Source organism: Oryx dammah, unplaced genomic scaffold (assembly GCF_014754425.2).
Source record: "Oryx dammah isolate SB20612 unplaced genomic scaffold, SCBI_Odam_1.1 HiC_scaffold_28, whole genome shotgun sequence".
Taxonomy (NCBI): Eukaryota; Metazoa; Chordata; class Mammalia; order Artiodactyla; family Bovidae; genus Oryx; species Oryx dammah.
The window spans coordinates 101,421,946-101,447,026 of record NW_024070212.1 but is presented as its reverse complement, the minus strand read 5'-3'; the positions used below and the strand labels follow the sequence as shown (position 1 = coordinate 101,447,026).

General features: G+C 38.4%; 1 protein-coding gene across 10 annotated transcripts in view; it reads left to right on the top strand.

Annotated features, from left to right (window-relative positions):
• The window catches only part of CCDC30 (coiled-coil domain containing 30), a 136,880-nt gene that overhangs the window by 59,136 nt on the left and 52,663 nt on the right, over positions 1–25,081 (top strand). For 6 of the 10 annotated variants that reach the window (XM_040231495.1, XM_040231489.1, XM_040231487.1 and 3 more), the window contains one exon: positions 9,412–9,581. The exons of 2 other annotated variants lie outside the window; for them this stretch is intronic. Coding sequence is in view for 5 of the 8 variants with exons in the window: in XM_040231489.1 (XP_040087423.1) it covers positions 9,412–9,581 (170 nt within the window). In the remaining 3 variants the exon portion in view is untranslated. Of the gene's footprint in view, positions 1–2,958; positions 3,699–9,411; positions 9,582–15,417; positions 16,321–25,081 lie in introns of those variants that run through there. 2 more of the 10 variants (XM_040231496.1, XM_040231498.1) reach the window with 2 other exon arrangements.

Below are 25,081 nucleotides of genomic sequence, written 5' to 3'. Positions count from 1 at the left end.
CAGTAGTAAGTAATATCAATGTTGGTGTCTCCTGTTTCTAAATTACATCTAAATACTCATAAACCTCCTTTGCATTTAATTCTATTACTGGGCCAATCAGCACAAACAAGGAATAATTAGGGAGTTTGGGAAGGTCACGTACACACTGCTAAACTCAAAATGGATGACCAGCAAGGACCTGTTGTATAGCACATGGAACTTTGCTCAATGTTATGTGACATCCTGGATGGGAGAAGGGTTAGGGAGAAAATGGATACACATATATGTATGGCTGAGTCCCTTCACTGTTCACTTGAAACTACCACAACATTGTTAATCGGCTATACCCCAATTCAAAATAAAAAGTTTAAAGTTTGATAAAAAATAAAAGTTAAAAAGAATAAGGTAAATTATCAACTTGATTAATTCAGAATCATCAGGATTCTGTAGTATGTTTTTCTAATAGTTCTTGTTCCCTTTGGTTAAGTTGCCAAACAGAGCAAGGACTGAAATACATCTTAAAGCAACTCTCCAAAGTATCCAAGACCAGATAAAAGATGGAATTGCTGGTAGGGGAGGTTTCAAGGCTGTAGCCTCCAGAAGAGATTCTTAAGAAATGTAGGTTATCTTTTCAGCATTTTTAAAAAATTGCAAATATATGTATATATTTTAGCTGATGGTTTATTTGGATTAAGATTTCCCTCTTAGGGCCTGAATTATCAGATAGAAAGAGATGAGAAACCAGTATGAAAGGTCAAGAGACAGTGAAAGAGCAAGATTTGAATGATGTAAGAAATTAAAAGATCATTTTCAGTTACATTTTGTAATACAGATGAGGCAGACTCTATAAGGATGCTTAAGAATTACTGAAAATAGATGAAGTGTTAGTTGCTCAGTTGTGCCTGACCCTGCAACACCATGGATTGCAGCCCTTGTGGGCTCCTCTGTCCATTGGGATCTTCCAGGCAAGGATACTGGAGTGGCTTGCCATTTTCTTCTCCAGGAGATCTTCCCCACCCAGAGATCAAACCCTGGTCTCCTTCGCTGCAGACAGATTCTTTACTGACTGAACTACGAGTGAAGTCCCCAAAATAGGCAAAAAGAATGATAAGTTTACATCCTATGATCATGATCATTGGTTATAGAAAACCTTCCAGGATTAGTCATTCAGGAAGGAGCCCTTTAAAACTGTGTGTAGAATAAACTATTATATTGAAATTGTAAGGATGACTCCTGCTCTTACGGCTGTAATGTACGTAGGACAGGTATTAGTTCCATTTTCCAGCTGAGAAAAAGAGGCTTAGAGAGGAAAACCCATCTAATGAGCTGTGGTACCATGATCTAGTTTTGCCAAGTTCATCTCTCCCCATATGACTTTATAACTGAGGTAGGCAGAAAAGTATTATCAAAATTTATAAGATACATGATTATTGTATTGAATATATAGAATTAATTATCTAAAATACTTTTTGCAGATATTGAAAATGAGCCAAGAAAAAACTGAAATATTTGAAAGTGAGTCGTCAGAAGAGACAGAAAGAAAAGAGCAGTTGACATCTAATCTTAATACTGAGCAGAGAACTTTGGAAGTTGAAAGTGAGGTATTTTGCCATTTAGGATGTTATTTTCCTCTTTTTGCATTTGCAATTTAGGGATTTCATATTATTTACTTTTTAAAAAAAATAAACTATAGCTATAGAATATTTTTTATATTAGGAATAATAGGGTGACTGTTGTTTCTCCAGGCTGAGTTCCAGCACTAGCCAAAAAGAGTCCTTTAAGTAGAAGGGATTTGATTATTATGATGGTTGTAGAGTCCTGGACTTGTCTCTCCTTTTAACTGCTGATAATACCATCTTGGAAAGGTCTGTCAGGAGACATACCAGCCTATATTTGGAAGAGAGACTTGGAAGTGAGTTCATGGAAGTCTAGATCATTAATTCAGAGGATGGTGACAATCAGTTTGCAGGGTGGGTGAGAGCTAGCACAGTGCCCTAAATCTCATGCTGATGACTGATAGGAATTTTCCATGGAATGAGGTAGGACACTGATAGCACTTGCCCTCTTACTATGGTTTTGGATGGCCACTCCCTACCTTCTCTCCTCATCAACACTTTCCTCCCTTTCTGATCTCAGGCCTTTGGGAATAGTAACAAGTATTGCATGCTTTGTGCTAAGTTGCTTCAGTCATGTCTGATTTTTTGCGACCCTATGGACTGTAGCTTGCCAGGCTCCTCTGTCCATGGGATTTTCCAGCAAGAATACTGGAGTGGGTTGCCATGCCCTTCTCCAGGGGATCTTCCCAACTCAGGGATCAAACCTGTTTCTTTATGTCTCCTGCATTGGCAGGCAGGTTCTTTACCACTAGCACCACCTGGGAAGCCCCATAAAGTAAATTTTATGTTATCTGCTCCTTTTATAGGAAGCTACACCACAGCCTGGCTCTCAGGCCCTGTCATCCACCAATCAAATGCTGCATATTCTATGTCATCAATACAGAAATTTAATAAGAATCTACATCTAACTAAAGTGTTTTCTCTCATGAATATGGAAAAAAATCAGAGGATTAGAGGAATCTCTAGTTAAGTCACTGAATATGCATTAAGTAAGACAGCATAATTTGTCGTGAAGAGCGGTGTTTGAAGTCAGTCAGTTTGAATCCCAGCTTTATCACTTCCTGGCTATGTGAATTTAGGCAGATCATTTACATTCCCTGAGCCTCAGTTTCAATAACCCTACCTCATGGGGTTGTCATAGGTTAAGGGGTAACAACATAGCACCTGATCTATAAAAGCGTAACTGTAAAAGAATACATTTTAAAGCAGGTAATATAACAAATGCAGGAATTGCTGAAGAATTTATCTCTGCACACCTTTAAGTGTATAAAGTAGGGATAAATAGAAGCCCAGTCTTTGAAGCTATCAATGATAGATATTAAGGATGTTAATGGCACGTGACCCTTCATAGCCATGGCTCTGCCTGGGCACCTAGTACAGAGCTGGGGCCTTAGACTTGGCCTCCTAGAGGCCCTATGGAGCCCAGTTCCCTGATGCCTGTGGAGAAGAGCTCTTTAACAAGACCAATAAACACCACTTCTTACACAGCCTGGCCCTGTTTGGGTTGTCCCCGTATAGAAACCCCCTCTGGGCCAGTTGCTGCTAGCTTCTGGAACTACCTAATTCTGTACCAGCTTGTACTGCCAAGCTCTGAGTAGAGACCCCAGTACCCAGACATAGGCCCCCTATGAGAAGGAGCCTTGGGCTCTCTCTTGGGCTCGCTTGCCTTGGCTCTTTGAGCTTCCTCGTGTTAAATTTCTGGTGGTTTTTGGTTTTGTTTTTTTAGCAGGAAGAAGATTAAAAGAGAAAGACAAATTTAGAAAAAGAATGCTTAATTTTTGACTTAAGGAATCTTTTCTTTAACTATAATAATAGAGAAAGGAATTTGTCTGCCAGAGTATAAATTAAAATATTTAAAGCAAAAAAGTTGTCAGAATCATTTCAAAGATTCCTTTTTAGCAGTAGTATACATTTTCTATGGAAAGCCTTGTTTTGTTCTACTAAACATTGTCATTTCTTAATCAGGAATTGCAGAAATCAAAGTCAGAACTTACATGCCTTTATCATGAAATTCAAAGTCTTCCAGGTACAGCAGAAGACAGAGACCAATTTTTAATAGCATATGACCTGCTACAAAGAGAGAATTCTGAATTAGAAACAAAGGTGAGATTGAATTATTAAGTATTTAGATGTACTATATATGACATGTCTTTATGAAGATGACATAAAAGAAAACTAATTTCAGTAAGAGATGAGTTGGAAATCGGAGTTTCTTTTATTATTATAGAACAAATTGCCACATGGTGTGGATTATAAGTCAAGCTGTATTTCAGGGTAAATATTCAGACTTCAGCCAGGACTTTACTCTTGGGATTAACCTATGAATTTTTTAGTTTAAAGAAGTTTCCCAAATGACTTAGTTTTTAGAGTACATGCTGTGCTGTACTTAGTCGCTCAGTCGTGTCCTGTACGTGGACTGTAGTCCACCAGGCTTCCCTGTCCGTGGAATTCTCCAGGCAAGAATACTGGAGTGGGTTGCCATGCCCTCCTCCAGGGGATCTTCTAACCCAGGGATCAAACCCAGGTCTCCCGCATTGCAGGTGGATTCTTTACTGTCTGAGCCACCAAGGAAGCCATAACATTATGTAAAAGCTGAACTTAAAAACAGAACTGTCATATAGCCCAGAAATTCTGCTTCTGGACAAATATGCAAAAGAAAGACTTAGACAGATATTTGTACATACATGTTGAAAGCAGCATTATTCACAATAGCTAAAATGTGGAAGCAACCCAAGTGTCCATCTGTGAATGAATGATTAAGCAAAACATGGTATATACATATAATGAAATATTGTTCAGCCTTAAAAAGAAGGAAATTCTGCAGTATGCTACAACATGGATGAACCTTGAGGGCATTATGCTAAGTGAAATAAGCCAGTCAGAAAAAGACTGATAACTATTTGATTTCACTTATATGAGGTACTTAGAGTAGTCGAAAATCATAAAGACAGAAAGTAGAATGGTAGTTGCCAGGATCTGTGGGGAGGTAAGAATTAGAGAGTTGTTGTTTAATAAGTACAGAGTTTGTTTTACAAGATGAAAAGAGTTATGGGGTTGGATGGTGGTAAGGGTTGCACAACAATGTGGATATATTTAATACTATTGAACTGTACACTTAAAAATGGTTAAGATGATAAATTTTATGTTTTATATATTTTATCACAATTTTTAAAAAAAAGCAAAAACAAACAGGTTTACTAAAATGTCTTCAACTTTAAAAACTTAAAGCATCTTTTCTTGCTCAACATCACTCATTATCAGAGAAATGCAAATCAAAACCACAATGAGGTACCATTTCACGCCAGTCAGAACGGCTGCTATCCAAAAGTCTACAACCAAAAAAATGCTGGAAGGGTGTGGAGAAAAGGGAACCCTCTTACACTGTTGGTGGGAATGCAAACTAGTACAGCCACTATGGAGAACAGTGTGGAGATTCCTTAAAAAATTGGAAATAGAACTACCATACGACCCAGCAATCCCGCTGCTGGGCATACACACTGAGGAAACCAGAACTGAAAGAGACACATGTACCCCAATGTTCATCACAGCACTGTTTACAATAGCCAGGACATTGAAGCAACCTAGATGTCCATCAGCAGATGAATGGATAAGAAAGCCGTGGTACATATACACAGTGGAGTATTACTCAGCCATTAAAAAGAATACATTTGAATCAGTTCTAATGAGGTGGATGAAACTGGAGCCTATTATACAGAGTGAAGTAAGCCAGAAAGAAAAACACCAATACAGTATACTGACACATATATATGGAATTAGAAAGACGGTAACAATAACCCTGTATGCAAGACAGCAAAAGAGACACAGATATATAGAACAGTCTTTTGGACTCTGTGGGAGAGGGCAAGGGTGGGATGATTTGGGAGAATGGCATTGAAACATGTATAATATCATATGTGAAAAAAAAAAAACACCAGCAGTTTAAAAAATAAATAAATAAATTTAGATAATCTAAGAAAAAAAAGCATCTTTTCCAATTATACTGAACTTAGAATTAGGAAAATGGTGTAATGTCCCAACTCTAGTAAATTCCCCAAATTTAAAAATGGCACTGCCAGATTAGGGTCAGTGCAACGCTAAATGGAGAGGTTGCCAGCTACGTAATTTCCAGAGTCCTACTTATTAGGTTATCACCAACTCCTGGTTAAAAATTCCCACCCTCAGTTACTCTCTTATGTTGATTAAAATGGTAGGAAGGACTAAAGGCTTGAACGCAATGGTTAAAATATGTTGATTTATATTTTAATGTAACATGTGAGGTAGATGACTAAATCAAGGCCTAATTTATCCTATCTGAAGTTGTTACTCTGAAATCACAGAGTAAGTTGCTGAGGAACTGGGGCACAGATCAAATAATATGTGACCTACGGAGAGAAAGGTCCAGCCGGTAGGGTAATATGTTGGCACAGCCTACATCTCAGCTTTGTTTGTGGGACCTTGTCAGCAAGATGCATTTTCATCACAATATACAACTGAAGGATCTTGTCTCTCAAAATCTCATCAGAAAACTTAACATAAAGAATGAAAGGAAGTGAGAAGAATATAATATAAAGCCAGAGATCCAGATCACTATCCTGATGATGGGACTTTCTCTCCCTCTCTTTTAAAAAAACTTTTTATTTTGAAATAATTTCAGATTTACAGAAAAGTTGCAAAATAGTATAAAGATTCTCCATATACTTTTACCTCTCCAATGTTAACATGGTACCATATTTAGTTTTATCAATCTCTCTCACTCTTGCTCTACACACATACATACATACTTTTTTCCTGAACCCTGGGAGTGAATTGGAGACCTAATACTCCTTTAACCCCAAATGTTTCCATATGTTTGCTAAAAATGACATCTTTTTGTGACAGTACAAGTCTCAAAATCAGGAAATTAATATTAATATAGTACTATAATCTATAGCTCTTATTCAAATTTCACCAATTGTCCCACTCTATAGCAAAAGACATTTTTTCCCCTAGTCCAAGGTCCAATCCAGGACCATACATTGCATTTAACTGTCATATCTCTAAAGCTCCTTGAATCTGCAACAGTTCCTAATTATTTGTTGTTCATGGTTTTGCTCTCTTTGAAGAGTACAAATCATTTGTTTTCAAGAATGTCCCTCAATTTGGGTTTTTCTCATGTTTCCTCACAATATAATTTAGATTACATAATTTTGGCAAGAATACTGTAGAGGTGATGCTATATCCTTCTCAGTGCATTGTATCAGAACAAAAAAGGATATTCTTTTGTTATATTTACTTTGGGTAAGGTACTATCTGTCAGATTTCTCCACTATGAATTTATTACAATTCCCTTTGCAATTAATAACTATCTGTGGGGAGGCACTTTGAGACTATGGGTATTCTATTTCCCATCAAACTTTTACTCATTAAAAGTTTCAGTCTTGCAGCTTTGATTCTTTAATTATTTTCTAGTTTCTCTTTAGAACATAGAGTGCTTTAGACTTAAAGATAGTCTTGCTGCTGCTGCTGCGGAGTCGCTTCAGTCGTGTCCGACTCTGTGCAACCCCATAGAAGGCAGCCCACCAGGCTCCCCTGTCCCTGGGATTCTCCAGGCAAGAACACTGGTTGGGTTGCCATTTCCTTCTCCAATGCACGAAAGTGAAAATTGAAAGTGAAGTTGCTCAGTCGTGTCCGACTCTTCGAGACCCCATGGACTGCAGCCCACCAGGCTCCTCCTCCCATGGGATTTTCCAGGCAAGATTACTGGAGTGGATTGCCATTGCCTTCTCCGAGTCTTGCTAAGAGAGACTAAAACTTGTATTTTATGTATTTATTGAAGCCCTTGTTTTATAGGCTGTTGTTTTATTTGGGCCACAGAATGTTAGAGCCAGAAGAGGGTGTATTCACGTAGGCCAGCGTCCTCAGTTTACAGATAGGGACACCAGACTCAGAATAATGAACAAGTACCAAGTTGCCTGGTGTTTCTTAGCCTGAGCTCTGCCCTCACTGCTCTAGGGCCTTAAGCAGAAAGTGGAACAATCAACTGAATGCTTTGTGGTACTTCGACATGGCTGGTTATGAGATTGAGCTATGTCACCAGGATAAAATTTCAGTAAGGAGGAGCCTGTGGAACAGGGTTACTCCTGTTCCACAACATCTGTGCCATGAAGGGTCCTGTGGACTTAACTTTCTTCATGAGAAAGAGCAAAGCTGACCACTTATAATATCCAATGACTTGGTCATTTGAGAATCCAGAATACCTAGAAAGTGCTTAGTGTCAAGGTCATCTTCCACTTTAGAAACCGTCAGCAATTCTCACTTTGCTAGAATGTCAAGTCTGTTTGACTTTCTTTACTTCTTAAGAAACTAACATTGACTGTAATGTTTAAATTTTTACAATGACTATAAAAATCAGTGATTTAAATAGCATTTTGGAATCTGTCTTACTGTTCACAAAAGTTACACAAGTTTGTTAAGAAAATTACTGTCTTTCGGGTCTCTTCATAATCTGATCCCTCCCCTCAGTCTTGTCTTACTTCCTCAGCTCCTCATCTTGTAGCCTCTACTCCAGGAAGACCATCCTCCTTACTTGAGCAAAAATACTCCCTGCTCAGATACACACTATGCCTTTGACCATATTAATCATGCTTGAAATATGGTATAGTCTCTTCTCCACCTGTCTGTATCTTCCCACCTCTTAAGACCCAGTGTAAGACCAGATTTCTCCCGTGGAGAGGTTATGATCCATATGAGATTATATATACAACTTTATGGGATTATAACACATATCATACACTGTGGTTTTTCTTCAGAAAATTGAAAGGGCCAAGAAGATCAAAAAGATTCATTAAAGTAACATAAATTGATCTTTAGATTGTGTTCTTAGAATCAAACATATTAATAATAACTATAAAAACTTTGCATTTTCAGAGAGGCTCAGAATGGGAGTCAGACAGTTTGTTGTCTCTCTTCATGCAATACTTGAATGGAGATTCATCTTCCATTCTTAGAACTATCCCCCATCCACCCTTTCTGCTGCCTTCTGGAAGCATTCATTCATTTTACGTGAAAATATGCATTTGAGGAAAGGAATCTGTTTGTCAAAAAACAAAGCAACAAAACCTGAGCAAATATTTTGCCAAACTACACAGCAGAGCAGTGACTCTCAAAGCATCCGCTGGAATCAGAATTGTCTGGGAGACTTATTTGAAGTGCACGTTCCCTTTTCCCGGCCCATACCACTGACCTGAATCTCAGGAGTAGGGTGGCGATGTGAGACTGCATTTTTTAACTCCTTAGGTGATGCTCTTATTAGCTAAAATCTGAGAATCACTACAATAGTCTGGGAGTCCTTATATGTTCAAGTGTTTCCAAACAAGTAAAATCTGATTGGAAGACTTATGTTCTCTGTCATGTATAGCTAATATTATTTTTAATGTTTTCTTGCAACAGTATATTATTGCTTTTGAATAAATGAAGTACACTCTAAACTTGAGAACAGAAATTTGTGATAATAATGCAAAAGCTCTAATAGGGTAACACATCTTTTTACTTGTTAAAAGAGCACAACACTAAATAGCACTCTAGGAAGCTAATCCCAGAGACCCAAAATACCCTCTTTTCTAAAAACTGTGGACTTAATGCACTCCTATGCCTATGGTAAAAATGGGTTAGATTAGGTAACAACTGCAAAGTGTTAAATTGGAATAAGACTTCAGTTTGGATGCAGTGTATCTTATTTAAGCTAATAATCATTTAAGCATGTAATGAAATCAACATACTTTTTTACAGTCACATATAAGAGTATGCAAAATAGAATATTTGTCTTTTTACTTAACAGGTCTTGAAGCTTTTACAAGAATTTGAACAATCAAATCATTTTACTATAGGGAAAAAAACTGCAGCTGCTAATTTAATTACAAATGAAAATACCTGTAAAGATCTTGTGCCTAAAGTACCAATTTTGGGAGTAGATATTCAAAGCCTGAAGGAAGAGAAAGAGGAACTCTGGTAAATGGAGAAAATCTCATATCACCTTAATTATTTGGGGGGGTATAATTATATAATTTTGATATTCATTTTCAAACGATATACATGGAAAAATCAGTTCAAAAAATTCCCAAAGCTTGGCTTTTGATATATTATTACAATCTTAAACTTTTGTTCCTTCTTTTAAAAATAAATATATGCTTTTTTGGAAAATCCGGAAGGCCTGGAAAAATATAAGGAAATTATAGTAACCTATAATTTCCACTATGGAAAAATGTTAATGTCTTAATTTTTTCTTTCTTGTCTTTTTTCCCATACATGTACATGTATATGGGGCTTCTCTGGTGGCTCAGACTATAAAGAATCTGCCTGCAATGCAGGAGACCCAGGTTCAGTCCCTGGGTTGGGAAGATCCCCCAGGAGAAGGGGATGGCAACCCACCTGAGTATTCTTGCCTGGAGAATTCCATGGATAGAGGAGCCTGGTGGGCTACAGTCCATGGGACTGAGTGACTAACACTAACTAATACAAATATGTATGTATTTTGTACATAATTAAGACCATACTTTTCAGAGAGGTTTCTTTTTTGCTATTTTTATTTAACATTATATCTGATAATTGTTTTGAGAATTTTTTTTCACTGTTGTTAATCTTGCCCTGTAACTCTTGTGTTTCTACTTTTCCAGCCAATATATCTTTTATTTTTGGTTGTGCAGTTCAGTTCAGTCACTCAATGTGTCCGACTCTTTGCGACCCCATGGACTGGAGCACGGCAGGTTTCCATGTCCATCACCAACTCCCGGAGCCTACTCAAACTCATTTCCATCGTGTTGGTGATGCCATCCAACCATCTCATCCTCTGTTGTCCCCTTCTCCTCCTGCCTTCAATCTTCATCAGGGTCTTTTCCAATGAGTCAGTTCTTTGCATCAGGTGGCCAGAGTATTGGAATTTCAGCTTCAGCATCAGTTCTTCGAATGAGTATTCAGGACTGATTTCCTTTAGGATTGACCAATTTGGATCTCCTTGCAGTCCAAGGGACTCTCAAGAGTCTTCTCCAATGCCACAGTTCAAAAGCATCAATTCTTGGGTGCTCAGCTTTCTTTATAGTTCAACTCTCACATCCATAACACGACTACTGGAAAAGCCATAGCTTTGACTAGACCAGACCTTTGTTGGTAAAATAACATCTCTACTTTTTAATATGCTGTCTAGGTTTGTCATAGCTTTTTTTCCAAGGAGCAAATGACTTTTAATTTCATGGCTGCAGTCACCATCTGCAGTGATTTTGGAGCCCCAAAATATAAAGTCTCTCACTGTTTCCATTGTTTCCCCATGTATTTGCCATGAAGTGATGGGACCGGATGCCATGATCTTAGTTTTCTGAATGCTGAGTTTTAAACCAACTTTTTTACTGTCCTCTTTCACTTTCATCAAGAGGCTCTTTAGTTCTTCTTTGCTTTCTGCCACATTAATCTGTTTCCCAACCAGGGATGGAACCCAGGCCCCCTGCAGTGGAAGTACAGAGTCTTAACCACTGGACTGCCAGGGAAGTCCCATCAGAAGTATCTTGCACCGAAACTTTTGAGATTTAGACAAATGCATTACTGTGTTTTGGCACAAATGCTATATAGATGAAATCAAATTTTGGACAAAAGCCTATAATTAAATCATCAAAAGGAAAAATAGATGACATTTTAACTTATATATCATACTAAAGGATACCTTATCAGTGAGTTGAGAAAATATGGCCTAGATATAGCCAAATTTGTCTTTATTCTAAAATAGAAGGGACTGTTTTGCCAGTTTCAGGCCCCTGAGTTTTATGTCCTCTTAAAAACTGGTTTTAAGTCTATAGTGAGCTCTAAGTCTAAGATTCAAAATCATGAGCCTTAGTTGCAGAAGCAGAATGAGATACTAGGGAGGTGTTGGAGAGCAGGTATCATAGTGCTCACAGGAGCAAAGAGCCAAGAAACCAGATCACAATGTGTAGGTCTGTTGTAGGAGTAAGAAAAATAAAGTCTACTTTTGAGCACTAAAATAGTGTATTACAAGACTTTTGAGGGATATAGGCTTAGTAATTCTAGTAGATGAATTGAGAGAAAAGACCAGTTAATCTAGATATTAGCCATAGATGCTGCTGCTGCTAAGTCGCTTCAGTTCAGTTCAGTTCAGTTCAGTCGCTCAGTTATGTCCGACTCTTTGCGACCCCATGAATCACACCATGCCAGGCCTCCCTGTCCATCACCAACTCCCAGAGTTCACTCAGATTCACGTCCATCGAGTCCGTGATGCCATCCAGCCATCTCATCCTCTGTTGTCCCCTTCTCCTCCTGCCCTCAATCCCTCCCAGCATCAAAGTCTTTTCCAATGAGTCAACTCTTCACATGAGGTGGCCAAAGTACTGGAGTTTCAGCTTTAGCATCATTCCTTCCAAAGAAATCCCAGGGCTGATCTCCTTCAGAATGGACTGGTTGGATCTCCTTGCAGTCCAAGGGACTCTCAAGAGTCTTCTCCAACACTACAGTTCAAAAGCATCAATTCTTCGGCGCTCAGCCTTCTTCACAGTCCAACTCTCCCATACATGACCACTGGGAAGACCATAGCCTTGACTAGACGGACCTTAGTCGGCAAAGTAATGTATCTGATTTTGAATATGCTCTCTAGGTTGATCTTAACTTTTCTTCCAAGGAGTAAGCGTCTTTTAATTTCATGGCTGCAGTCACCATCTGCAGTGATTTTGGAGCCCAAAAAAATAAAGTCTGAGACTGTTTCCACTGTTTCCCCATCTATTTCCCATGAAGTGATGGGACCGGCTACCATGATCTTCGTTTTCTGAATGTTGAGCTTTAAGCCCACTTTTTCACTCTCCTCTTTCACTTTCATCAAGAGGCTTTTCAGTTCCTCTTCCCTTTCTGCCATAAGGGTGGTGTCATCTGCATATCTGAGTCGTGTCCAACTCTGTGCGACCCCACAGATGGCAGCCCATCAGGCTCCTCTGTCCCTGGGATTCTCCAGGCAAGAACACTGGAGTGGGCTGCCATTTCCTTCTCCAGCCACAGATGAAGAGACGGTAATTTAGAATGAATAAGTAACAATGGAGATGAAATGTCCAATCTGAATGCTTTTCAGAAAATAATTTGATATCAGTAATCAAAGCTGACGAAAATCCACCCAGCTGATTTGGGATAATCGGCAGAGATACTTGCCATAGGGAACAAGGCTGTGGCCCTAATTTATTTGGAGGTGGAGAACCTTGCCATGAAAAAGACACTGGACTTCTCTATAAACAACTTCTTACTGCCACTTGTTTCCACAGCTAGGTCGAAACTGCTCGCCATTGCTGGGATGGTAAGAAGTCCACTTATCTGCCGTATGTTTTCTCCTCTCCTCTTCTCATGATGTTTCCCTGTTTGCTTATCTTCCGTGCCCCACTTCACAGCCCCCACTTATCTCGGATCCATTACACGATCACATTCAACAATAAACTGCTTATCTATCATGTGTCAGGTACTGTACGTAGATGCTGAGGCTACAAAGTAAGACAGACACAGTGCTGTCGTTAGAGGAGTTATGGTGCATATTACCTGACGGGGGAATGTAAATCATTAAACAAGGAAGTCTTGGATGGGAGCACAGAGGAGGGGCTCCGGCCTAGTTAATGAACCAGAAGATATTCTTAAAGGGACCTGATAAATTGAGTCCTCAAGTATGCGTAATCAAGGGCAAAGCAAAAAGTTGGGAGAATAATTTTCAGAGAAGATAGGACATTTGCAAGAAAAAGCTTGATTTGTTTGAGGAACTAAAAGTGACCTCAGTGGTGCTGTAGCATAGAGTATGTAGAAAGGAAATGAGGAAGGAGAGGATGAGAATGAAGAGGAAGTCAGGGATCTGATCTTGAGGGAATATGAATGCCTACCCTAGGGAATTTGGACAACGGGAAACTCCTGCAGGATTTAGTAACAGCAGAGACACAGATAGATTTGTGCTTTAGAAAAATCACTCTCCCAGCTGTGTGGAAAGTAGATGGTTGGTACCAGAATGAAAGTAGCAAGACCAATTAGGAGGCAGTTACTGAAATGATGTTTGTGAGGATAGAGAAAATGGGATGAAATTGAGAGGAGGCAGAATCAATGAAACTCGGGGATTAATGAGTATAGGAAGTAAGGAAAAAGGTACTCTAGGCAGAAGTTTTGAGTATGAGAACAGGTTAAGGATGATTTCATTTTCTGGTTTGATGGAATCATTCACATAATTTTGAGAGAGAAGACAGAAGTTCAGCTTTTGAGACAATGACTTTCGAGTGTCTTTGGAACAACCATGTGTGGATTTGCAACAGATAGTTTGATTGATGGGTTTGGAGGCCTGGGCTGGAGATAAATTTGAGGATCATCAATAGGTAGATGGTAATACAAGTCATATGATGGATATATTCCCATATGTTGCTTGATAAAAACACTCAAAGGCAGAAACCTAAGGAAAACCTCTCTATATGGACAAAAGGAGTACTTCCAACAACTGAGGCAAAACAGCTAGAGAAGTAGAAGAAAAGTCAAAACCGTGTGCTTTACAGAAGCCAGATTAAAGAGTGTTTCAAGAAAGAAGTAGTCAAGAGTATCAATATGCTACCAATGAGTCAAACAAAATAAATGATAAAAAGTGACTGCTAAATTTAGCAACCTGAAGGTGACTGGAGACTTTAATAAGAGTAGTTCTGATGAAGGGCAGAAAACACATTGCTTCCTATATAACATGCCATGGGAGGGTGAATGGGAGTGAGTTGAGGAGGGCATATGAGATGGGCAAATGGTGACTGTAGATAACACTTTGAAAAAGTCTGGTTTCAAAAAGAAGAGAATATGGAACCAAGTTAAGAGGAAATTCATATATGTTTGAATACTTGTGGGGAAGTCTCCAAAAGGGCCTCTTGATGAAAGTGGAGAGTGAAGAAGTTGGCTTAAAGCTCAACATTCAGAAAACGAAGGTCATGGCATCCGGTCCCATCACTTCATAGGAAATAGATGGGGAAACAGTGGAAACAGTGTCAGACTTTATTTTGGGGGGCTCCAAAATCACTGCAGATGGTGACTGCAGCCATGAAATTAAAAGACGCTTACTCCTTGGAAGAAAAGTTATGACCAACCTAGATAGAAAAGGAGAGACATTACTTTGCCGACTAAGGTCCGTCTAGTCAAGGCTATGGTTTTTCCAATAGTCATGTATGGATGTGAGAGCTGGACTGTGAAGAAGGCTGAGCGCTGAAGAATTGATGCTTTTGAACTGTGGTGTTGGAGAAGACTCTTGAGAGTCCCTTGGACTGCAAGGAGATCCAACCAGTCCATTCTGAAGGAGATCAGCCCTGGGATTTCTTTGGAAGGAATGATGCTAAAGCTGAAACTCCAGTACTTTGGCCACTTCATGCGAAGAGTTGACTCATTGGAAAAGACTGATGCTGGGAGGGATTGGGGGCAGGAGGAGAAGGGGACGACAGAGGATGAGATAGCTGGATGGCATCACAGACTCGATGGACGTGAGTCTGAGTGAACTCCGGGAGATAGTGATGGACAGGGAGGCCTGGCGTGCTGCGATTCATGGGGTCGCAAAGAGTCGGACACGACTGAGCGACTGAACTGAACTGAAGGACTTAGAAAATGGCTGGCATCAGTCAGGAGATGGGCCTTGTCCACCCTAACAGGAGGAAGAAAGGGAGGATGAACAGAGATCCAAATGGTTTTTTTTTGGCTGAGCTGGGTTTTGGTGTCATGCGCAGCTTTGCCATGGCTTCTCTTGTTGCAGAGCACTGGCTCTTCAGTAGTTATGGCCCATGGGCTTAGTTGCCCCAGGGCATCCTGGACCAGGGATCGAACCTATGTCCCCTGCATTAGCTGACAGATTCTTAACCACTGGACCATCAGGGAAGTCCCAAATGGGTTTATAACTTGAGAAGAAATCAAAGGACTTGTTCAGTGGTTTCTGTGTGCTCCGAAGCAGGAAGCAAAGTTATCTGCTGAAAGAAAGAGAAGAGCAGCCTTTGCAAGAGAGTGAGAAAAGTTTGAAATAATTACTGTGGAAAATGGAAAAGAAAACTGACTGGGGAGAGCAGTTGGTATGGAGAGCCCAGTCAAGGCCAGAGACCCCATATTTATGTTTATTTACATTTAGCATAGACATGAGAAGATGGTTGAATTTATCCAGGGTTGAGGTTTTGCCACATGAGTGGAGTGGAAAGACAATGGAGCAAGAGAATTGAATATTTTACTTAGACAGTGATTAAAGTAAGGAACTCTATAGACTCTGCATTGAATAAAGAAGCAAAGTAAAGGGAGCTGGGCAAGTAATTTTAAGTACTTATGATTGCATTGAGTACAAATTATGTAAAAAGGAGAAGCTGGAATCCAGGTGTCTAATTTTAGTATTTCAGAAGTGGAGCAGTTATTGATGACACAACCCATGGCGTCGTTATATAAGTAGTTGGCAAAGTTGGAGAGATGAGACAGTCATTAGAGATAAGGAGACTGAGGAACTGAGATGTCAAGACATTGGTGGATGATCTCTATGGACCTTGGAATGTTCCAGGATGATGGCAGGACTTGGGGTGAAGAAGATGCCAGAAAGCCATGAACCCAAATCTTCAATTGAAGAGAAGTAGGAAGTGTCAGAGCACACCTAGCATGGTCCCATGTACGTAGAAGCTGCTCAGTACGCCAGATTGATTGATTCTTACAGTATATCTCCTCTACCAGATTTTAAGCTCCATTTAAGGTAATGAACTGTGTCTTGTTTTTCTACTGTCTTACTAGGCTTCCCTTGTGGCTCAGCTGGTAAAGAATCCACCCACAATGCGGGAGACCTGGGTTTAATCCCTGGGTTGGGAAGATCCCCTGGAAAAGGAAAAGGCTACCCACTCCAGTATTCTGGCCTGGAGAATTCCATGGACTGTATAGTCCATGGGGTCACAAAGAGTCAGACATGACTGAACGACTTTTACTTTTCACTTTCATTAGGCTTTAGTTCATTTTAACTGTACCCTGTCCTTGTAGGTTATCAAAATTCTTCCACATTTTACTTCATAAAATCCCAGCAACCTTATGTCAAGAAACTGAGACTCGGAGAGATTTGGCCTTACCAAACATTGCACAAATGGTAGGTGGAAGATTTAGGACTAGAACTCATGACTCATATTATTATAGTCTCTTTCTCCAGTCTCTATTCTCGTTCAAGACTGCCATGTATCGGGCCTACTAGAAAAGGAACAGGATAAGGACGCTGCCTAGGCACCTCCTACCAGGTGAAAAACAAAGCCAATTACAAAGTTATAGAATTGTGTAAAAGGAACAGGGGGTTGGTTTCAGTCAGAACTCAGCAAATAAATATTAAGAACTGTGTTAGAGGGGAGGAGAAATTTGAGAGGCATGGTGGGTTTTCTCGTCCCTAAGCTGTAAGGTGTACTGACTGCAGGGCATGTTCTCAGTTCCATGTCATTTTTGACTGGTAGTCTACTCTTACCCATGCAAATTTTACATTATTATTATCATCATATAAAAATAATACAATATATGTAGTAGTATTTGGATAAAGTTTTTTGCTTGTTTGTTTTTTAATTTTGTTTTTTGGCCACATGGAATGTGGGATCTTGATCTTAATTCCCCAACCAAGGATTGAACCCCTGCTTACCTGCAGGGGAAACACAGAGTCAACCACTGGGCCTCCAGGGAGGTTACTGTATTACTTTTAAAAACCTGTTCAGCTTTCTTTTTGTTTCCAAGTCATATTTTTTCTTATACCTTTTAAAAAGATAAAGCCTTTTCTTTTTGGAGAGCATTTATTTTAATGAATCTTGGTCTTACTATATTAAGATTAAATTAAATACCCATATTCTTGGGTATTGCAGTTCTTAATTAATTCATATGAATACAGTTCATTTATCCAGACTACTAATAAAGATGTAAAATGGCATTATCCCAAGATTGTCCCTGGGAAAGAACTGTTTATCGTTTCCTCCAAGTCAGAGAAGACTCACTGACTGCTGTGCTCTGAACAAGGGTTTACCGGCACATCTTATGGACCTACCTAAGAGGAGGACCATCTAAACTTTAAACTATGGAAATATGATGAAGGCAGCTTCTCTTCTCCTGTGACTGCATGGCCACAATGCAGTTATAGAAGGAAACCATATTCAGTTCAGTTCAGTCACTCAGTCGTGTCCGACTCTTTGCGACCCCATGAATTGCAGCACGCCCGGTCTCCCTGTCCATCACCAACTCCCGAGTTCACCCAGACCCACGTCCATTGAGTTGGTGATGCCATCCAGCCATCTCATCCTTGGTCGTTCCCTTCTCCTCCTGCCCCCAATCCCTCCCAGCATCAGAGTCTTTTCCAATGAGTCAACTCTTTGCATGAGGTGGCCAAAGTAGGTCTGGCTAAATTTACTCTTTATTATTCACCCCTCTAAATATGACAAATCAAGCACCTTCATAAATAATAAATGGCCAGTTTATAGATTTTTCATTTTTGAAACTAAACTTTTGAGACAATTGTGTATCCACATGCAGTTGTGAAAAATAATAGCAATCCCCATTTATGCTTTACCAGTTTCCCCCTATGGTAACCTCTTGCAAAACTGTGGTACAGTATCATAATCTGGATATTGACATTAATACAGTCAAGATACAGAGCATTTCCATCACTCCAAGGACACCTCATGTTGTCCTTTTATAGCCACCCCCACTTCCCTCCTACTTCACCCCTTCCTTAACTCCTGGCCCTGTTCTATTCTGACTAGTCTATTCTCCATTTCTGTAAGTTTTTCTTTTCAAGGATGTTATATAAATGTAACTATATAATAAGTAGTATTTTAGGGTTGACTTTTTTCACTCAACATAATTCTCTAGAGATTCATCTAGGTTATTGCATATATCAATAGTTGGATACTTTTCATTCCTGAGTAGTATATCCTTGGTATGGCTATACCACAGATTTTTTTTTTTAAGCTTTCATCCATCGAAGGACACCTGGGTTATTTCCAGTTCTGGCTATTATGAATAAACCTGCTATAAATATTTAAGTTTTATGGGAACATATTATTTTTTCCTCTGGGATAAATCCCCAGCAATGCAATTTTGGGTAACCAGGGACTCACATATTTAGTTTTAATTATACTTTTTAAAATAAATTGCCAAGCTTTTTCCAGAATGACTATCATTTTACATTCCCACTAGGTGTGTCTAAGTGGCCCAGTTTCTCTGTATCCTCACTAGCATTTGGTGCTATCACTGTTAAATTGTAGCCATTCTAATAGGCGTGTAGTAATAACCCATTGTAGTTTTAGTTTGCATTTTCCTAATGTGTAACATCTTTTTGTGTATATCTGTGTATCCTCTTTAGTGAAGTCTCCTTTGATATGTTTTGCCTATTTTCTAACTGGATTAGTCTTGTTAATGTTAAATTTTGAGAGTTCTTTTTAAATTCTAGATTCTAGTTTCTTTGTTGGTTATGTGACTTGCAAATATTTTTCCCAGTCTATGCTCTGTCTTTTCATCCTCTTAACAAGGTTTTCTCAGAGAAAAAAATTTTAATTTTGATGAGGTATCAGATTTTCCTTTTACAGATCATACTTTTGGTGTTCAATCTAAGAATTCTTTGCCTCACCTTAAATCTTGAATATTTTCTCCTATGTTTTATAGTTTGCTTTTAAGCTCATGATCTATTTTGAATTAATTTCTGTATAAGGTATGAGACTTAGGTGGGATTCTCTTTTTTTGCCCATAGATATTCAAGTGCTTTAGCATCATTTCTTAAAAATACTGTCTTCCATTGAATTGCTTTCACATCTTTGACAAAAATGAGTTAGGCATGATTGTGAGCTTCTGTTTCTGGTTTCTCTAATTCTTTTTTTTATTTTATTTTACTTTACAATTCTGTATTGGTTTTGCCATACATTGACATGAATCCACCACCGGTGTACATGCGTTCCCAAACATGAACCCCCCTCCCAACCTCCTCCCCACAACATCTCTCTGGGTCATCCCCATGTACCAGCCCCAAGCGTGCCGTGTCCTGCATCGGACATAGACTGGCAATTTGATTCTTACATGATATTATATATGTTTCAATGCCATTCTCCCAAATCATCTCACCCTCTGCCTCTCCCTCGGAGTCCAAAAGTCCGCTCTACACATCTGTGTCTTTTTTGCTGTCCTGCATACAGGGTCATCACTGCCATCTTTCTAAATTCCATATATGTGTGTTAGTATACTGTATTGGTGTTTTTCTTCTGGCTTACTTCACTCTGTATAATCAGCTCCAGTTTCATCCATCTCATCAGAACTGATTCAAATGTATTCTTAATGGCTGAGTAATACTCCATTGTGTATATGTACCACAGCTTTCTTATCCATTCCTCTGCTGATGGACATCTAGGTTGTTTCCATGTCCTGGCTATTATAAACAGTGCTGCGATGAACATTGGGGTACATGTGTCTCTTTCAATTCTGGTTTCCTCAGTGTGTATGCCCAGCAGTGGGATTGCTAGGTCATAAGGCAGTTCTATTTGCAATTTTTTAAGGAATCTCCACACTGTTCTCCATAGTGGCTGTACTAGTTTGCATTCCCACCAACAGTGTAGTAGGGTTCCCTTCTCTCCACACCCTCTCCAGCATTTATTGCTTGCAGATTTTTGGATCGCAGACATTCTGACTGGTGTGAAGTGGTACCTCATTGTGGTTTTGATTTGCATTTCTCTAATAATGAGTGATGTTGAGCATCTTTTCATGTGTTTGTTAGCCATCCGTATGTCTTCTTTGGAGAAATGTCTATTTAGTTCTTTGGCCCATTTTTTGATTGGGTTGTTTATTTTTCTGGAATTGAGCTGCAGGAGTTGCTTGTATATTTTTGAGATTAGTTGTTTGTCAGTTGCTTCATTTGCTATTATTTTCTCCCATTCGGAAGGCTGTCTTTTCACTTTGCTTATATTTTCCTTTGTTGTGCAGAAGCTTTTAATTTTAATTAGGTCCCATTTGTTTATTTTTGCTTTTATTTCCAGAATTCTGGGAGGTGGATCATAGAGGATCCTGCTGTGGTTTATGTCGGAGAGTGTTTTGCCTATGTTCTCCTCTAGGAGTTTTATAGTTTCTGGTCTTACATTTAGATGTTTAATCCATTTTGAGTTTATCTTTGTGTGCGGTGTTAGAAAGTGATCTAGTTTCATTCTTTTACAAGTGGTTGACCAGTTTTCCCAGCACCACTTGTTAAAGAGATTGTCTTTCCTCCATTGTATATTCTTGCCTCCTTTGTCAAAGATAAGGTGTCCATATGGGTATGGATTTAACTCTGGGCTTTCTATTTTGTTCCATTGATCTATATATCTGTCTTTGTGCCAATACCATACTGTCTTGATGACTGTGGCTTTGTAGTAGAGCCTGAAGTCAGGCAAGTTGATTCCTCCAGTTCCATTCTTCTTTCTCAAGATTGCTTTGGCTATTTGAGTTTTTTTGTATTTCCATACAAATCTTGAAATTATTTGTTCTAGTTCTTTGAAAAATATCGCTGGTAGCTTGATAGGGATTGCATTGAATTTGTAAATTGCTTTGGGTAGTATACTCATTTTCACTATATTGATTCTTCCAATCCATGAACATGGAATATTTCTCCATCTATTAGTGTCCTCTTTGATTTCTTTCATCAGTATTTTATAGTGTTCTATATATAGGTCTTTAGTTTCTTTAGGTAGATATATTCCTAAGTATTTTATTCTTTTTGTTGCACAGAAATCCCTTGCATTCCTATACACTAATAATGAGAAAGTAGAAAAAGAAATTAAGGAAACAATTCCATTCACCATTGGTTCCTCTAATTCTATTCCATTGATCTGTGTGTCTGTTCCTCCACTAATATCACACAATTTTGATTACTATCACTATATAACAAACTTTGAAATTGGATAGACTAATTATATTTATTCTGTTTCAAAATCCTTTAACTATCTAATTCCTTTGCCTTTTCATATAATGCTGGAATAATCTTATCTGTAACTGTAAAAAATCTTGCTGGAATTTTGATACAAATTGTTTTAAATCTGCATATCAATTTAGGAGGAATTGTCATCTTTCCTAAGAAGAATCCTCCAATCCGTGGACACAGTATGTCCTACATTTATGTTTAGATTTAGATATATTCTTTTATTTTTTTTCATCAGTATATTATAGTTTTCATCAGACAAGACTCATACATGTTTTGTGTATATATACCTAAGTATTTCACTTTTCTGACCAATTGTAAATGGTACTTGAAATTTCAGTGTTTATGTGTTCATTGCTAATATACAGAAATAACAATTATTTATGTTGCATTCTGGGACCTTGCTGAACTTGCTTATTTGTTCTAGGTTTTTTTTTTTTTAAAGATTCCTTGGAATTTCCTATATAGACAATTATGTTATCTGAAAATCATGACATTTCAGATTATTTCATCTTTTCTAATCTGTATGCCTTTTATTTCCTTCTTAGCCAACTTATATTAGCTAGGACTTTCAGCAGTATGTTGAATAAAAGTAGTGAATATGAATATCTCTGTCTTGTTTACAATCTTATCAGGAAGGCATTTGGTTTTCACCATTAATATAATGTTAACTGTTGGATTTTGGTCAAATTAAAGAAGTTACTATTCTGTTTCTTTAAGATTTTATCATAAATTGTTACATTTTATCAAATGCTTTTTCAGTGTGAACTGATATAGCTGATTTTCTATCTAGTTGTTCTATCAGTTTTTGCAAAAGGGTTGTTAAAATCTCCACCTGTAATTGTGATTTGTTTATTTCTCCTTTTAGTTATTCAGTTTTTACTTTTGTAGCTTTGTTGTTTGGTGCATACACATTTTAGGGTTGCTATGTCTTCTTTGTGGACTAACCCTTTTATCAGTAAATAATGTCCTTCTCTCTTTCTTTTAATTTTCTTATTTCTGAAATCCATTTTATCTGATGTTAATATAGATTCTCTTGTTTTCTTCTTAGTAACATTTGCATGATGTATCTTTTTCATCCTTTTGCCTTCAACCTGCTTTTATTACTATATTTGAGATGAGTTTTTGTAACTAGCATATAGTTAGGTCTTATTTTTTAATCCACTCTGCCAGTCTGTTTTAATTGGTGTGGTTAGGCTATTTACATGTAATGTAATTACTGATCTATTAGAGCTTAAGTTTGCTGTTTTTTCATTTTTGGTTCTCTATTTGTTCTCTCTGTTGTTTGTATTGATTTTCTGTTTTCTGCCTTCCTATGAGTTATTTGAACACTTTTTAATAATTCCACCTTTTTATAGTGTTCTTGAGTGTACTTGTTTTCATGGCTTTACATTGGTTACTCTGGGTACTGTGTTTTACACACACATACATACATACACACAGTTTGACCAATTTGAATGAAATGTAGAAACTTTACCTCCCTTTATGTCCCTTTACCTTCCCCTATTTATAATTGTCTTAAAATTTTTCTCTACACACATTTAGAACCACATCAGACAGTGCTATAACTTTTGTTTCATCCATTATACAGAATTTAGGAAACTCAAAAGTGGAAAAAGTGAAAATGAAAGTTGCTCAGTCATGTTCGACTCTCTGTGACCTCATGGACTGTAGCCCGCCAAGCTCCTCTGTCCATGGAATTCTCCAGGCAGGAACACTGGAGTGAGTCTCCATGCCCTTCTCCAGGGGCTCTTCCCAACCCAGGAATCGAACCCAGGTCTCCTGCACTGCAGGCAGATTCTTGAGCATCTGAGCCACCAGGGAAGCCCCTCGAAAGGAGAAGGAAAATGTATTTATCCAGATTTTTACTCTTTCTGTACTTCCTTCCTTCCTGATGTTCCAGTGTGCCTTCTTTAATCATTTCCTATGTATATAGAGAGTTTCCTGTAGTCATTCTTTTATAGTACTTCTGCTAGTGGCAGATTCTTCTGATTTTTCTTCATCTGAGACCATCTTGATTTCCTCTTCATTCCTGAAGAATATTTTCACTGGGTATAGAATTCTGGATCAGCACTTTTCTCTTTCAGCATTTGAAAACTGTTATGCAAATTCCTTCTTGATCTCTCTGATTTCTGATGAGAAGCCTGCTGTCATTTGAATTATCTTTCCCTATTGATAAAGTAGTGTTTCTCTCCTGTTCCTTTCAAGTTTTGATTGTCTTTGTTTTTCAGAAATTTGACTTTGATGCATTTTGGTATGGATTTCTTTAGGGTTATCTTGTTTGGAGCTCACTCAGCTTTTGAATCTGTATGCTTATGTCTGGGGAGGTTTGTAGCCATTATTTCTTTACGTACTTTTTCAGCCCTACCTATTCTCTCTTTCCAAGATCCAATAACAAAAGCATTTGATCTTTTGCTATAATCTCACAGTTCCCAGAGGAACTTTTTTTTTTTCCTTTCCCTCCCCACCAGTCTGTTTTCTCTCTGTTTTTCAGATTGGGTAATTTGTATTGTTCTGTATTCAAGCTCACTGATTCTTTTCTCTGCCCCCTCCATTCTGCTATAGATTCTATCCAATGAGTTTTTAATTTTTGGTTATTGTATTTTTCAGTTTTAAATTTCCATTGTTTTTTTTCCTGTATCTTCTATTTCTTTACTGAGATTTTCTAGTTCTTTTCAGACTTTCAACCTTTTCATTTGTTTCAAATTTTCATAATTGCTTTTTGAATTATTTTATGAGGTCTGATTTAAAATATTTTAAAATAATCCTGACATCTTGGTTTGTCACCTATTGTTGCCTTTTCTCATTCAAGTTGAGATTTCTGGTTCTTGGTATGATGAATAATTTTATAATGAAATCTGAATATTTTGGGTATTATGTTATTAAACTCTACATCTTGTTTTATTTAACCTTCTGTTTAGCTGGCTTGTTCTGATGCCACTCTGGGGCAGGTGACATGGAGGAGTATATTGTCTCATTACTACCCTAGGTTAAAGTAGAAGTCTAGGTTCCCCACTCAGTCTCTATGAACACCCAAGGAAAGAAGGACTCCTCATTACTGCTGGTAATGGTAGGAGTTACTACTCCTCACTAGGCCTCTACTTGTACTGCACTGACTGTGATGGGAGGGATGTCTTGTTAATGCTCTCTGCTTGGCCCCCATGATATCATGAGCAGGGCAGTGGTGAAAGTCGTAACCCTCTACTAGGCCTCCTCTGAAACTACCCCAGTAGAGAGAAAGGTACCTCCTTACTTCCAGGTAGGGGTGGAAGTCCATATTCCCCATGTCTAGTACTACCTGGAAGGGATGAAAACCCCTGCTTCCCACTGGCCTCTGACACTATCCCCAGCAGAGGAGTTGAGGTACCTTCTTATACCTGGTGAAAGTGGAAATTTGGGCTCCCATCTTGACCTTTGCTGACATGAGTGAAGTAGAACCAGAGTTTTTTTCTATGACATTTGGCTGGGGAAAAGTGGATAATGTCCAAACGTTTTCTTTCTTGGTTGTCCAACTCCTGGTCCTCTGTACAGAGTAAAAAGCCTTTCATCTACGCTTCTTGGTGTTGTC